This window comes from Dermacentor andersoni, chromosome 4, assembly GCF_023375885.2.
Source record: "Dermacentor andersoni chromosome 4, qqDerAnde1_hic_scaffold, whole genome shotgun sequence".
NCBI lineage: Eukaryota > Metazoa > Arthropoda > Arachnida > Ixodida > Ixodidae > Dermacentor > Dermacentor andersoni.
This window is the reverse complement of record NC_092817.1, coordinates 182,003,186-182,019,242: the sequence shown is the minus strand read 5'-3', so window position 1 is coordinate 182,019,242 and position 16,057 is coordinate 182,003,186. Positions and strand designations below refer to the sequence as shown.

The 16,057-nt window shown below is 48.5% G+C and overlaps 1 protein-coding gene across 1 annotated transcript in view; it reads left to right on the top strand.

The window, feature by feature from the left end:
• The window catches only part of LOC126530637 (ADP,ATP carrier protein-like), a 54,228-nt gene extending 38,455 nt beyond the window's left edge, over positions 1–15,773 (top strand). The window contains exons 3-4 of the mRNA XM_050177901.2: positions 12,173–12,561; positions 13,876–15,773. Of these exons, the coding sequence (XP_050033858.1) occupies positions 12,173–12,561; positions 13,876–14,229 (743 nt within the window). The 3' untranslated portion in view covers positions 14,230–15,773. The remainder of the gene's footprint in view (positions 1–12,172; positions 12,562–13,875) is intronic.
• Positions 15,774–16,057: the final 284 nt, after the last annotated feature.

Here is a 16,057-nt window from a genome sequence, read left to right as displayed (position 1 = left end):
GAGAACCTGCATTTCGGTGAAATCTCAGCGCACGTATGTCAGCGCGCTCAGATTATGTTTCGCATTAGAGAGCTCCGAAATGCACAGTTTTATTTTAAAGCAAAAGCTTGGCATTGGTTCTTCATTGCGCAGCTATAAGCTCGATGTATTTCACTGGGTGCAAAATGCAGGAACGCCCGCGCACTTAGATTTATAGGCGCTGCGTTAAAGAACCGCGGGTGATGGAAATGAATCCGCAGCCTACGGCGTGCCTGGTATTCTGGTACGCAAAACCCCGTTTTTTTTTTCTTGCGTGGACAGCTGTGCGTGGCCGAGTGAACTGAGCCAATCCCGGACACAGCACATACAAAAAGTGACGGCTTAGTGGGCGGGCCCTTACACCAGTGCAGGCTATGTCTCTTCGCGAGCGGTCTTAACGTGCTTTGTAACGCAGGAAAATCGCTAAGACGGCGCACCGTCACGGTGTACCCACACGACTCTGAGTATTAACCAAGAGAACTAAACAGCAAGTGTTTCCAGCAGTAGCATATCTCGGCAGGTCTACCAGGAAGCTTACGCATGGTAATGGCCCTCCGATGGTTTCTGCCGACACACACATATATATATATATATATATCGCGGTGCCTTACAGCAAACACGGCAAGCGAATACGTCGTCGCTCCCATCGCACAACTGCGGCTTGGGGGTGTAGTCGTGAAGAAAAAAAAGAGAAGAAAAGGAGGAAGCCAATCAGTAGCAATTCCAGCGGTAACAGCTGCGATCATACGACAGCGGCAAAGGCCACCACGAGCTGTTTGTTCGGCGATGCCAGCGCGCGCATAAAAAAATGCCTCGCGCGCACAGACCAGCTGCGCTATCTGCGCCGGCGTTGCAGCGTCGCGAGCCGGCACGTGCAGAACACGTGACGCCCGAGGCGGTTTTTTTTTGTTGTTGTTGTTTCGGTCACGCACTTTCGCGAGTGCTCGCAATCGCGCTGCGAAGGCCGTGACGTGGACGCCCCGTGACGTCACGCGGTGACGACCTCGTGGTCTTCCCGCTCTCTCGACAAACAGCGGCCGCGCGTCGTCGTGTTCGTAGGGAGAGGGGGGGGGGGGGGGGGTCGACTGCCGCCGGTCGCGCGCATACTTCGTTTTCTGTACCTGCACTTTACAGTCGGCCAGCATAAAGCTTACGGAACACGGATTCCGCGACAGATACGAATTTCCGCTAGTTTATTACACCACTTTGTAGATCGCAAATTGTTTATACCACGCACTGAAAGTTTCGGAATCGAGATCGTGTGCCCAAGCTTCGCGGTAATTCAGCTTTATTTTTTTTTCGGAACTCACGCGTTCCATAACCTTTTGTGGTCGACTGTAAGGGAATTCTCGGTGATCGCTGAAGGGTGGCGTCGTTGAATCTGTCCAGTTCGTTAGCTAAGATTAAAAGCCATCGCAGCTGAACGGTGCAGATCACTTCCGATGTAGGCAAATGGCTGAACGTCGAATACTCTATCCCTGGAGGCGGCTGCAAATAGTATTCAATTCAAACTGGCAACGGCAAGTTCAACGACGGCAATGCCGACTTCGCTTTGAAACTGCACCTACAACGCAGGTATAGCAGCTTTTTCTTTTTTCAATCTGTTATTAAGCTCCGTTTTCTATTCGAGGTTGTGATGAAGCCGTACAACTAACTTATAGTCTAAACTAAGAAATCGAAGGTTGAGGACGCCGCTGCGTTTTCAGAATTTAGGCCAAGTTGTGAATACATCGGGAGAAACGCTGGGAGCACCCAAATAGAAATCTAGGGAAACCTAATAAAGATGTGTTGGGGTAAGCGACGCTAAAAGATTAACGAGGACGTGCGCGTACCAAGGAGAGAAATAACTGTTGAAGGTGGAGAGGTACAATGCCCCGAGAGATTCCTTGCCGAGACGTGACTGCTGCTTCTATTTCCTTCTGGGCTTTATCAGATGCCGGGAGGAAGGCGCTATATTTATCACCTTTTGTGGGCCTGTTATGTTATGTAAATGAATCCACCGCATGCAACAGAGAACGGTGCGACAGAGAACTATACACATAGAAGTAGGGAATGCTGGGCGAGCTGCTATTTCATATTGACAATTAACAGCGCGATAAACAAGGGACGCCAAGGAAACACGACACGGCCGCAGACTAACAACTGGAGTTAATTGTCAGAAATACGAGTATACGTATATTGCATAGCACACACACACACACGCATAAAAGAGCTTAATCATTTGCGGCATGCAAGTTATCAATCTCTAACCTATGCAGCGCAGCAGACGGCCTCGCAACTGTTCACTCGCTGTAAGGACTGATTTCCTGTCATCTGTTCGTTCGCGCAACAATGTAATGTTGGGTACAGACGTAGGCGACACATCTGATGCCTAGATTTCTAAGATTACTCGAGTAATCAGTCAGTGAAGATATTCCAGAGCACGCGGACGTCGACGGACGCATCTTGGAGCAAGGCAGTCGTTGGCACGGAAGAGATGTTCTTGAAGAGATGTGCTTGAAGAGCCTTTCACTCATTAGGTCTAGGTTCGCGATGAACTCCAAGCTTCGGGGCCCAACTTTCTGCCACCGGCACGCGAAAGGAACACGCTAGAGCTCGTTCGCTCCGTGGTGGTGAGAGAGTTACACTCTCGAAACTGTTGGCAAACGACTACATCTCCATTGTGCCATCATTTCTTCAAATAACAATTGGTCCATTGATCTCTTAGATTTTCCTCATAAATAAATAAATAAATAAATAAATAAATAAATAAATGCAAACGCTCCTTTCTCCGTAGAAGGCTCCGGACGTCAAACTTCACTGTAAAAACGAATTTCAGATTCAGCTCGGTGTGAGGGTACTCCATGGAGGTGGTGCCGACCTTGAGCACGAAGCTGTTTTAATCGAAAGGTTTCCGCGTAGCAAAGGAGACGATGCCTCGTGAGTCAGCAGCGAGGACGTTCACGAAACCTCAGAAAGACGCTCACAGAACGAAGCCCCCTTGGATTGCTACAATAAAACAAAGAGCGAAATGAGCCAGACTGGAGAGATCAGCGAAGGACGGCTCACTGCCTTGCCGCGTCGATGAACTCCCTCGTTCGATGTCGCAATCTACTCATGTGCGGTCGGTCACCACCTCACGATAACTTGCATTCCAGTCACGGCATTGGGACTGTTTCCCTGCGACTTCGCGACACGATGCGAAGAGGCCCCGGGCCCCTAGCACGATCGAGGACGCAGTCTCAATATCGAGCTGTAATGGAGTCAGCCTTGGCTCGCGACGTGCGCCGTCTACTTTGCTTCCGCCTGTGAAACGAACGCGGCCGCCACAGAAAATTCTAAAAATCTAGAGAAGCCGACAGGCGGCCTTTCTACGCCGCTACACAGACGACACACCCTCACCGCTGCTGCCGAACGCCGGGAGACGGCCGGAAGGGACCCCCATTGATTGCCGGCGCTCCCTTCTGACGTCATTGCCCCGTCCCTGCGCGCGATTGGCGAGCGGCGTGCGCAACTTTCGCTGACGTCACTTCAACGCACTTTGTGACGCGAGGCTGTCGTCTGCTAGCGCCGCGCCAGCGGCAGCCAGCGGTCATCTGCCAGTGGGCCTCTTCGATTTTCGGAGTTCTGGCAGCCCGCTGGGAGCCAGACGGCAGCCAGCTAGTTCCGGTTCTGACAGGAAGTCACGTGGGCTGGGATCCCAAGACAACCCGAACCTGCCCGAAGTTTGCAAAATCGAACGACGGTACAGCTGGCCAAATGTAAACATGCTACCAGCATGGCAGCGCCCGTCGAGGCCGACGCGCGCTCGGCGTAGTCAGCCCATTTATGCGTTGCCAGTTTGAAAATATGTAGTTGCATTCAGGAATACGATCACTTTCGCGCGATTTCGCGCGACTCGGCGCAGGACGCGTACTCGGCCAGCCTCGCCTTGCGCAGCGCAACAGATGGCCTCCGACGAGGCAGATGACAAGACGCGAAATCGTATTGTATACTCGAAAGCGATAGCTGGATGATCCCTGGTCGCAGCGATCACGTCGACCACTGGCGACATTGATGAGTTGGCGTTGTGTCATCACAAGACATGAAAAAGCAGGTTATCGGGTACGTCTCATACGCATAAAATTTCGCGCCGACCTTCTTGAGCTTCGATTTCAGAAAGTTTGTTGTGGCTGATGGTGCTTCTCATTTAAGGAGCTGTGGACGCGGCTGGCACGTGAAAATGCACGTCGCCTGTGACCAGCGAAAAGTTTCACACGAAAAACAACATTGGCCGCAATCATGAGAGCAATAAGCCAATGTACCGAGTGCAATCAGTGTATTCTTAGATCAACGGCCTGCAGTTCGAACACATATCGGTTTCGAGCTGCCACCTAAGCATACGACGGAGAGACGGAGCGAACACGGGCTAACTGCAAAGCCTACGCTAAGTGCAGAGAAAGGAGAGATATACATACGCGAAATATGTGAAAAGGAACGCCACCAGAGAAAGACGAACCCAAAATGTACCGCAATGTGTGAATGAGCGTCTACAACTTGCGTGGGACACGATGCAGATAACATGCACGCATGAGAGCGCGGCGCGCTGTTCACCGCCGCGACGAAGCAATCAGGGGACACACACACACACACACACACGAGCTCCAAACGGTTCACCACGGCTCGTATCACGCCGCTTCGCGATGCGGAACGGAGCGTTAGCACCTAAAAAGATAACGCTAGAAGTAAGGAAATCCGAAGATGACCGTAGACAGTTGGCTGAGCGAGGTAAATTTAAGTCCTCAAGCGCCCGCGTTGCAATCCGTGAAGTCCCCGTAAAGATGGCGGCGAGCGCCCATCGCCTCTTTTAGTCGTCTGCTAGCCAGAGAACTTCCAGAGAGCAGCCAGACCAAAATCGTCCTGGCAGGTTCTGGCAGCCCGCGGGTAGCCAGAACCGTCCAGCGCGAGCAAAACGAACGCCCAGCGGAAGTGCGTAGCGCGGTGGGCGGAGCAACCCGAGAAAAACGAAGACGCTCTGGCTGGCTCTGGCAGCCCGCGGGTAGCCAGAAGTGGAAAATCGAAGAAGCCCAGTGCGCCGTCGCGGCGGCTGATTCCGTCTTCGAGAACTCTCCCTCTCAATCACGCTAGTAGCGGCAGCGAGGAAAACCACCGGGGAGTCGAGGGCGCGCGCGCTGTGTTCTGTGCGCGGCTGTTATTCCCGGGGAAGGTGACCCGGGCCGACCGACACGGCTCTGTTCTGGGGCATCGGGTCGGGCCACACTCTCCGGGCGAGCGCAGAGGGCCGCTGCTTTAAATATAGACGCCGCGGCTTTTCTTTAGTGACTCGAGGTTCTTATATGTTGACCGTGAGGAACCATTGGCTGTGGGTGCGGGCCTATATATATATATATATATATATATATATATATATATATATATATATATATATATATATATATATATATATACGGAGACGGATAAGAGAGGGAGAAAGAGAGAGAGAGAAAGAGAGATAAAGGGGTGGGGGGAAAGAAGTTTCAGTTGTAACAACCGTTTGACGGCACATCAATGACAGTTATTTACGTCAACAATAAGTGCATTTGCCTAGGTCAAGAGTAGCAGTTGCGTATAAAGATGCTTAAATAGAGTGGTGCGAACGTAGACATCGGCTGGGGGCGTGTATTACGGGCCGAACTCTACGCGTTTCTCGCCTATAATGGGTACAGCAAGCCAGGAGCCGAGTTCGCGAGGTCTCTTGTTCGTTTACCATTAGCCGGCCGTCTTTGCTAGGAATGTGCCCAATATCACGCTCGACCGGCCTCTGCCCTAACAAATAGTTCAGGAGCAAAAACACTTGTCTTGCAGCGAAGCTGTTAGCAATTGGTTGACATTTTTTTCTCGTCCGCGTCCGTCAGGAAAAAAACGTAGGCCGACCTCGGCGGAAGGGCAGGGCCAGGAGCAGTGTCTCGAACACCTGTAAGGCAGATGTCTTCAAGCAGTCAGCAAAGTGCACCGAACAGTGCATACATTCTTTCGAATCGCGCATACAACATACAGGACAGTATACGTTTCAATTAAAAAAAAACAAGCATAAGAACCCCATAATTGATGAGAAGGCGCTCCTGATAGCAAGCTGCCGCGCGGACCGCAGCTTGTGACGTGGGGAGACACGTCGTAGCCTTTTTTATTTTTATTTATTTACAAATACCGCTGTCTTCATACGAGACATAGCAGGGGTGGATCGATACAAAACTAAGAAGGTACAAGAACACGCTTGCAGAAATATATATATATATATATATATATATATATATATATATATATATATATATATATAGAGAGAGAGAGAGAGAGAGAGAGAGAGCATAGCAACTGATTTCAATGCTGTTGCAGGACCGCTATGCGCAGCGACGTGCTGTCAAGATTGCCATTACTACCATTACCCTAAAGCAATAGAGCATTGCCTTGCCTCCCCCCCCTCGCCATGGCGAGTCAATTTTTTCTGATATGGAGTTTAATTCTGCGGAAATAAACGAGTGGGATAAACTTTTATGAGAAGGAATACTTATCATTGACCCACCCGGGATTAATTTTCTTCGACAGCGAAGCTTTGCCTTTGACAAACACCCGAATGTTTTGTTTGTTTTTCTTCGCAGCGTCGTGCAACTTTCGTGTTTACGACAATTATTCATTACCATGGCTCGGTAAAACGAATATATATATATATATATATATATATATATATATATATATATATATATATATATGTCTGCCCCTATTCGCGAAGGTTCATCATTTCACACTAAATCGGAGGAAACAAATTACGACGGCGTGGCAGCGGAATGAAAGTATATTAAGGCCAGTTTTGCCAGGGATGCCAGTCGGTCAATGCATACAAGAAAATTCTTGGCACTTTGTTGGTGTACCAATGAAATGAAAAATAAATCGCCTTGCCAACTTTTCTTCAACGAGTCAGTCGACCTCATTTTCGCACAATCGATAAAAAAAAATGGACGCTGCATATAGGTGGCACCCACTTTTTTTTTTCGCCATATTCGAGACAAGCATTAATGGGAAACGTCGAAACAGTTACACGACGAAAACCAGTCAGAACGAGAGACTATTCGAAGCAGCCCACTGACTGGAACCGATTTTGTGAAGTTCCTCGTACAATGGTATTTTGTTATTGGTCGGTGGTGGAACTGCGGTGTGCCGGTATACATTGTTCACCACGTGAGAAGGTTTTGCTTCGATAAAGGCGGAAACAAACCACTCGATCAAATTTTGGGAACTGTAAATCTCATAACCTCGAATACACTAGCTATACGGTTAGTTTTTTTCCCCATGCTGTCTCTCGGCTGTTAGGGAAGAGCTGATCCCGCGTACACCGCAGCGTGAATTGGGTCGTTTCTCGTCTCCGCCACTGGCCATCTCTGGTTTCTTTCTGCGCTGTTATGCGGCCATAAACGTAGCAATCTTGGAGGACGTTTAAATGTAGCGAATCAATAAGAATATTCTACTTATACCGCGTATCGAAAGAAAAAGAAAAGAAAAAAAAAACCGCGCAATGAACCCAGGTGGGAAGAGTGGCCGACACGACACCTTGTACTCTCAAACGGAGTTCTTTTATTGGAACAGATACTACACGTCAGCGAAAGACAGCCGAAGTTCAGCGTAAGTACATTCAGGGAACGCAGCGAGCGTTTCTCGTAAAAAAAAAAAAAAGCCAACTCCTTACCACTCGGCGAGGGTTTGGTATAACCCAGCTAACGCGTGTCGCGCTCTCTCTTTTGGTGTGGAATGCCTCGATTTTGTCGCGCAATGTCGCGACAATGTCGCGCAACAAAACCATCGTGGTATGCACCTCGAGTTCACGGCCCCATGCGCGTGCGGCGGTGTGCTGCCAAATGAGGATGAGCGGAAATGCCGTTTGACGAAAACACTTGCATTCGCCATATCTCTCTTTTGCAAGCGCGTTCATTCGCACGTGTACGTTAAACTATTGCGTGTCGTGACGTGGGAACACGGATCCCACGCGATGATTCCCCACTGCCAATCATCATCATCATAATCATCATCAGCCATCATCAGCAGCAGCAGCATGTTTTATGTCCACTGCAGGACGAAGGCCTCTCCCTGCGATCTCCAATTACCCCTGTCCTGAGCCAACCGATTCCAACTAGCACCCGCAAATTTCCTAATTTCGTCGCACCACCTAGCCTTCTGCCGTCCTCTACTGCGCTTCCCTTCTCTTGGTACCCATTCTGTCACCCTAATGGTCCAACGGTTATTTACAAAAAAAAAAAGTCAGGCAATTTGCATTCACACCTATAGGAACTGGACATCAGATGCATCCACATTGCTCAGTTCTCACGGTATTTTATCGGTTTAAACCCTAAAATTGTACGAATTACGTTCAAGTATTCACTTGGGATACTTGTACATAGATTTGTAAGCTGAAAAGCGCCCGTTCCCTAAATGAATTAACAGCCGGTTTCCTCACTTCAGGTCTACCCCATTCGCTTCTAACGACACCTGTTTATTACCGATAGCTACACGTAACTGGGGCACGTTACGGCCATATTTATTGAGCTCCAAATCATTGCAATCTGATCCTAAAGTAGCATCTGACTTTTACAGATTTAAGCCAAACGTCCGTATTTTTTTTCTTATTTTTTTGGCACTGGATGTAATCATTCTACTGGCATCGTTCCCGACAACAATTGTTCAGTGCTACCAAACAAAAAAAACTATCTCGTCTTAGCTGCGGGCTCAAGTAATGCGCTGTTGTTTGTAATCGCGAATAGCGGCCGTGATTTTGCGTTCTCTAGACAATACTGATGAGAAGTTCGCTTTACAGTCTCTCGGCTCCTACTGTATGCATATTCCACAAACCCGCCTAGGATTATGCTTTCTCAGGCGCGCGCTAATGCATCGATCCACATGCCCAATGTCCGGTACACAGTTGCGGTCTTACATGGCACAAATCATGCTCATCCCCGTGGTCACTACTCTTCCTGCCCTTAGCGCGCTGTGTTATTGCACTTGTGCGAACATCCCGGCAGCTAGAAGTAAATAAAAAAAGAGGAACGTCATAATGAAGCACGCGGGAGAAAGCTCTTAATGAAATTCAGATAATTCTATCGGCTTGTATGTAGCCAGGTATACGTGCTACTCTGCATGAAGATGTGGATTTGGGTCACAGAGGACCATGTGCGGACCTGTGCAGTTGTCGCATATTCGTTTTTCTTTTCCCCGGCGTTTCAGTATTCAAAGCAAATGTCACTGAGGCGTATTGAGCGCGGACGAAAGAACGCACAGAAAATCAGAGATAACAGAGCGATATTCGAGACAAATCACTTGGGATCGACTTCATTATGCTTTTCACTTATATAAGAACCTTTCGTCACTGATCGGTCGCGAAAGTGAGATGTACCTGTAGGTTGTTCACCCGAATTTATCACCACGTAATTTTTCGATGTAATGCGCACATGTGCTTCTTTTCTGTAAATATGTAGTCCTTTGTACTTTTCGTCAATCTACATTTTATTGCATGTTTTCCGAATCGAATCGAATACCAATATTCGAGAAAAAAAAATACAATCTTCGAAACATCGAATCGAATACTGAATACTTCCTAATTTCAAACAAAACGAAATATAAATATCCCGGGAAATTCATATAGTGAAAAAAAAAATACGATGGAAGGTTTATTTACATTATTCGAGAACATAAATGCAGTTCACAGCTTGACGTCCGGGGAACTGAGGAGCTTGCAAATGAGAAACAACTGAAATGCACGTGATCGTGGCCGGTGCACCATGCCATGTGAGTAATAAAACATACACACTACACGTCGCTATAAATGCCCATATATGGGGTGTTGCGTTCCCTTAAAGAGTGAAGTGTAATATTACAACAGTGCAAAGCAGTTTAAAGGGACGCAAAAGTGGCGAAGTAGTCAACAAAAAAAATATTTTCGTTTTAAACTGTGAAACAGCGCCAAGAAACAGGCACTGAAGAAGGAATAAGCAACGACACGGCACTGACTCTTAACAAATTTTATTAAGAGGAAGCTTCAGCTCGGGTGCTCCCATCTAAATACATGTAAGCGGAGAATTCGCTTTTCTCGGCAACCACTGCGCCAAATTTGGTGAGGTTTGTTGCATTTAAAAGAAAAACTTAAAATCTAGTGAACGTTGGTTTCCAATTTTTGATTTAGGGCGGCAATTTTTTATTAAAAGTTGGCAGAAATGGAGAACTTTCAGAAAACGATACTATCAAGTTTACAACTCTGTAACTCGGCAATAAAAAAATGATATCACAATTACGTGAATTTCATCTCATAATACATCCAAACCCGACGAAATTGATATGTCACACATGAATCCAGCAAAATTTATTAATATGGAAATACAGCTTTTGCAGAACCATTGTACACAACGTAACGAATTCACGTAAGATATAAATTGAGATATCGGCTTTGTCCGCTTTGAATTATCTAATGGACGCCGTTTACAGAACCACGGTATCTGTTCTTGATGTAGTTATTAATTTGTAAACATTGTGCTTCCATTTTTTTCGAACTTGGCAATATTAGAACATTTCTTTTACAAAATTCAGGCCCTAAATCGAAATTCCGCTTCAACAGTCACTAGAATTTATTTTTATCTCTCAAATGAAACAAATTTCATTAAAATCGGTCTAAGGGTTACCTCAGAAAAGATTTTCTGCGTTTTACATGTATTTGAATAGGCCGCGTCGAAGTTGGGCCCGAGCTAAACCTTCCTCTTAAGGAAAATCACGCACATATAAAGGAATTACAGGTCCGTAAAAACGAAAGCAAACAAACTGGGCATGCGCGGGACACAATGTGAACTCCAATCATACATTGAAAGGTAGACAGAGTCGAGACTGATGGAAGTAGTGAAATTCTTCCTCGTGAAGAATCATTTTCGCGTGGGGAACAAAGTCGCGTGATCACGTGGGCCCGAGAGCATGGTTAAAGCTGAGGGGCACACAGACACACACACACATAAAAAAACCCATTAGTATCACTTTCATTGCTTCGCCCATTGGGCCAAATGTGCGATTAGTGATATCTCCTTCTTTTTTTCTTCGAGTTATGAGCGAGCTTTCACGCGATAAACCATTCACGTGGAAATCAGCGCAACGTCCGTTGCCCTCTTGTTATTCCTACCAATTTCAGCGCTGTTTGCTCCGAGAACATGCACCATCCATAGGTTAACCACTCAGCTTGTTGCAGGATGACGGAGATCGCAGATCTGAGGAAAACAACAGATCTAAATTAGTGACACGCCGTCGCCTTCTCGCGTGTTTACCTGGGAAGTTGAAAATAATGCCGCTTGCATGTAGACCTTGCGAGCGATAAGCTGACCTCTCGTTGTTACTTATATAACATTCTTCTTTTTCAACATCGCTGCTGAAGGTTTGACCATTTGTTTCTCCTTTCCCTCTGTTGGTGCTGTAAGCCAACGAGTAACAGAGACGTGCATGACACTAAGCTCTTTAATTCTGTCCCCCACCTCTGCCAGCAGCATAACTGAAGTTCACACAAGCGAAACATCATTTTCAAAGACCAATAAATATCCTCCCGTACTGCGTGACCCTTGCACTAACCCTTCGGCAGTGGACGGAGGACACAAAGAAGGAATGAACACCGGCGTTGTCCTTTCCGTCCTGCGTCCGCGGCTGCGTTGTGTTTAAAATGAATTACCAGGTAGCCGGGTGCCACGCATTTCTTCGGCAGAAGCAGGATCCTTTGATAGCTCATTGTGCACTGCTATTAAGTATGTAAGAGTACTTTAGCAGATCTACGTAAACTTATAGCAGACGTACTCCAAGCGTCAGCCGAGAGCGAAGCTGTTGATGCCAGGATTTCCAAATGCATTCCAACGTTTCTCGCTAATTTCCTAATCAATCACCGGTTTTGAAATTTTTCCATACGGTGTTTAAGGCTTCTGTTAGTATCTACACTTCGTTTACACGCTACTTGCAAATATCAACTGCCTACGTGTAGCTCCTTCGAACATCGCTCCCGCACACACCTATTGCCGATTGTATCCCGGGTAGGTGTCCCGGATCGTATCTCGAGTTGCGCTGTGATCCCGGGCAGAATTGGCCGACAATAAAACCCACATCTCGTTCTTTCTCTTTTCTCCTCGACAATGCGCAGGCATGATCGACTGCTTCGTCCGCATCCCCAAAGAGCAGGGCTTCCTCAGCTTCTGGCGCGGCAACTTGGCCAACGTGATCAGATACTTCCCCACCCAGGCGCTCAACTTCGCCTTCAAGGACAAGTACAAGCAGATCTTCCTCGGGGGCGTCGACAAGCGGACCCAGTTCTGGCGCTACTTCGCCGGCAACCTGGCCTCCGGAGGTGCGGCCGGAGCCACGTCGCTGTGCTTCGTGTACCCGCTGGACTTTGCCCGGACCCGGCTGGCTGCCGACACAGGCAAGGGTGCCGCACAGCGGGAGTTCAGTGGGCTGGGCAACTGCCTCGCCAAGATCTACAAGTCCGACGGCCTTATGGGGCTGTACCGAGGCTTCGGCGTTTCCGTCCAGGTCAGTATGGCCTCTGTGTGTAGTTGTGATTGTGTGCCCAGCGATTGTGTGCCCAGCTGTTGCGCACTCAGCCGGCACCAGTCAGCGAGGCACTTTTTACAGAAGCGGGACACGGTCATTGGAAAAGCCGTTGGCTATTTTCGGCAACTGTCTTATCACGGACTCGCTCACTGAAACCACGAGGCAACCATGAACCCCTGACACGTATTTTTTTTCAAGTTGCGGAAACTCCAACGCAGGCTCCTCGAATGTAAACGGAGGATACCTTGGAAGTGCGATAGGTTGAGAAATACTGATACTTTAATTCGGTAATATGGTTGGTCTCAAAGCGCCCTACCTGGCGTTACCGGCATTGTTTTGACGTCAACGCTTAAGTCTTGACACACGTCATTCGCTGACGTCGTGTAGGAATGAGCGAGATATCGGGACGTTGCTCATAAAAAAATTAACGAGAGTGCTGCACGCGTTTTGTTTGGTTACGTTCGCATGAGGCAGCCGCAACAATCGTAGTAACGGAAAGAGCCAGACATCGTTGACGTCCTGAAGCACACACGGTCCTCCTGGGTATTGAAAGCGAAACTATAGTACAACGAAGCAAGTATCACAGAACCGACTGAAGAAATGCCACGCATAAATTTTGATTTCAAGCTTTCTATAACCACGAAAATGGGTTTGTTTAATAAACTTGGTTGTGATAAGAAGGTAAGTTATTTTCGTAAAATCGAGTTCTCGACTTGTTTCTCGCTTTCAATATTTCATTATTCTCTGCGACAGGTCTCCCGTCTCGGTTTCTAATACCGCGGTGTCACACGGCCGCTTGCGATCGCGGTCGATGCTAATCCGGATCTAATTTCTCGATCTCGATCGACAATGATCTCTGCTACAAGGTCGAATGGTTCGGATCGAGTTTGGGTGAGCTCAAGTGCGCCAAGGGTCGTAGTGGATCCAAAGCACTTATCGAATTGGTCTAACATGTGGGGAAAATTACAATATAAAACATTTCTTTTTTCAAGAACATGTATGTTTCTTTCGTCATTGCGGTTAATGTTACTATTGGTTGCCGATCGTCTGCAACTGTCCGAACTACACATGGTGGTCAGCCTACGCGATCGCGATCAACAGGCTCGATCGCGATGCCCGGATCACTAACAGACGTAACAGAATATTTCTTCCCGAAAGCAAGCTGTCGCTGCTGTAGATTGCCTGCGCGAAAGAGATTTCTCCTCTGCACTGCCATATACGCCCAGAGAAAAAAGGAAGAAAACAGACGTTCCATTTCTCTCTCTCTCTCTCTTTTGGCAATCCGCCACGCAGGGCATCATCATCTACCGGGCGGCCTACTTCGGCTTCTTCGACACGGCCAAGGGCATGCTTCCGGACCCCAAGAACACGCCGATCTTCATCTCGTGGATGATCGCCCAGACCGTGACCACCGTGGCGGGCATCATCTCCTACCCGTTCGACACCGTCCGGAGGCGGATGATGATGCAGAGCGGGCGCGCCGTGGAGGAGCGCCAGTACAAGGGCACCGTTCACTGCTGGGGCAAGATCTACAAGACGGAAGGCGGCGCCGCTTTCTTCAAGGGGGCCTTCTCCAACGTCATCCGAGGCACCGGAGGCGCGCTCGTGCTCGTCCTGTACGACGAGATCAAGTCGTTCATCTTCTAGGGGCTCCCGGGAAGAAGAGGGAGAGAGTAGTCTTACGAACGGGATCGGGGGATGGCGAGGCGAGGGGTAAGCCGCGTCGAGGAACGCCCGAGGCGTCTTCTAGCCCGTCGCGCCGATGGCTCCGCGATTCAGAAAAAAAAAACAAAAAACAAAATAAAGCCAGAGGCCTGCGCAGCACACGCAACACAGTCAAGCTGCAGCAGCGGCTCCATAGGAGCCGTGGATTGTAGGCTTAAACATTTGATTCTGGCTTCAGTCATTCGAACCTTTGGGCGTATACCAATGATGGCTCTGAAAAGACGGTTTATTGCTAGCTATCTGTACAATAGAATGGAATCGGTCGTTCGGGAGAGTTGTCGGCCATCATTTGTAGTTTACCGACCCCACGCGACCAAGAGAAGCGAGCCAGAATTCGTCTTTCTTTATTTAGCTTTCTTTTTTTTTTTCGGCTGTAGCCACGAGAGGTTTGTATTTTACAGCGATCCGCGGGAATGGGACGACAAAATTTCGTCGCGATACGTAAAGCAAGCGCGCTGGAACTCGCGGCGTTTCGGTTAGAAGACGCGTACGGGCCCGTAGGCCGAACCGCATTCCTCTCGGCGTGAGGCGTCAGCGCGACCTCTGCGCGATCCCGAAAGCCCGCCTCGTTTCCCGCTCGGGGAGACCGCGGGCACCGCGAGGCTGACAGCGGACGCCTCGCGCCGATGCGACCGGGGATCGGTGTTATGTGTATAGGCATCCTTTTGTACTCGTCTCAGTTCGTTCGTGCCACCGACCGCATTGAATTTGCCCTTGCGCCCGAAGGGTTGCAACGTCGCCGCATGACGAACGCCTCAACGACCACGCGAGCCTAACGCTTTCACGCGCTCTTTTCGACGATGTATAGCGTTATTGTACAGCGACACCGATGCAGAGTTTCTCCTGTTTATCTTCACTCTGACTGCTTTCTGAACTGCGTGACATTGTAGAGGAGGATTTTTTTTAGAGCCAGTACTTCTAGTCAGCTTCTATATAACCATTTGTAAAGATCCAAGGAAGTGCTCAAATCACACCGATATGTAGCGGGACGTCGCGTGCCCGCTCCATAAGGTTATAGCGAGGTGTACGGCGACGAATAGAAGAGGGGTTCGTGATGCGACCACAGTTGCGAACCCTCAGGGACTCGAAACGCTCGCACGTCGGCGTTGCCGGTATGCGGGCAGCCACGGCCCGTCGCAATGCGGTGGTTCCGGTACGGGGCCCAACTAGCTCGCGGCTTGAGGCCGTCTTCGCACAAGTGTGCACGCGCGGGCGTGCCTTGTCGTATACCGCATAGAGAAAGAGAGAACGAGTGACGCTTAGAAACACGGCAAGTCCTTGCAAGCCCGAGCCGTCACACCGACAGTCGATGCAACAGAGCAATAAAGAAAACAACGCTGTTGCGTTTGATTGTAAAAAAAAAAAAAACACACGTTTGGTGGTGGTGCTTTTTTTCCCTCTCTCGCCTACCGGGCGCGCATGCCAGCGACTGGTCATCGAACTCAATAAATCTGCCAACGAGAGAACGGCCACGTTCATCCTGGAATCATTCGTTTACTAGGAGAAAAAACGCGAGGAGGAGGGATGCATGAGGAGGGTCAATTCCTCCAGCAAGGTCTCTCGATTCACAAGACCAAGTGGCTTTAAAAACAACTTGAGAAAACAGCATTACGCTATGCTCACCAGCAATTTCCTACCAAGGACATGCAGCACCCTAATGCAAGAGTAAGCAGAATGGTTCACGGTAGTGAGAGAAAAAGAAAAGAAAGAAGGGAAACATTTTTTAGTCATCTTTGTTGTTTGCTTAGTC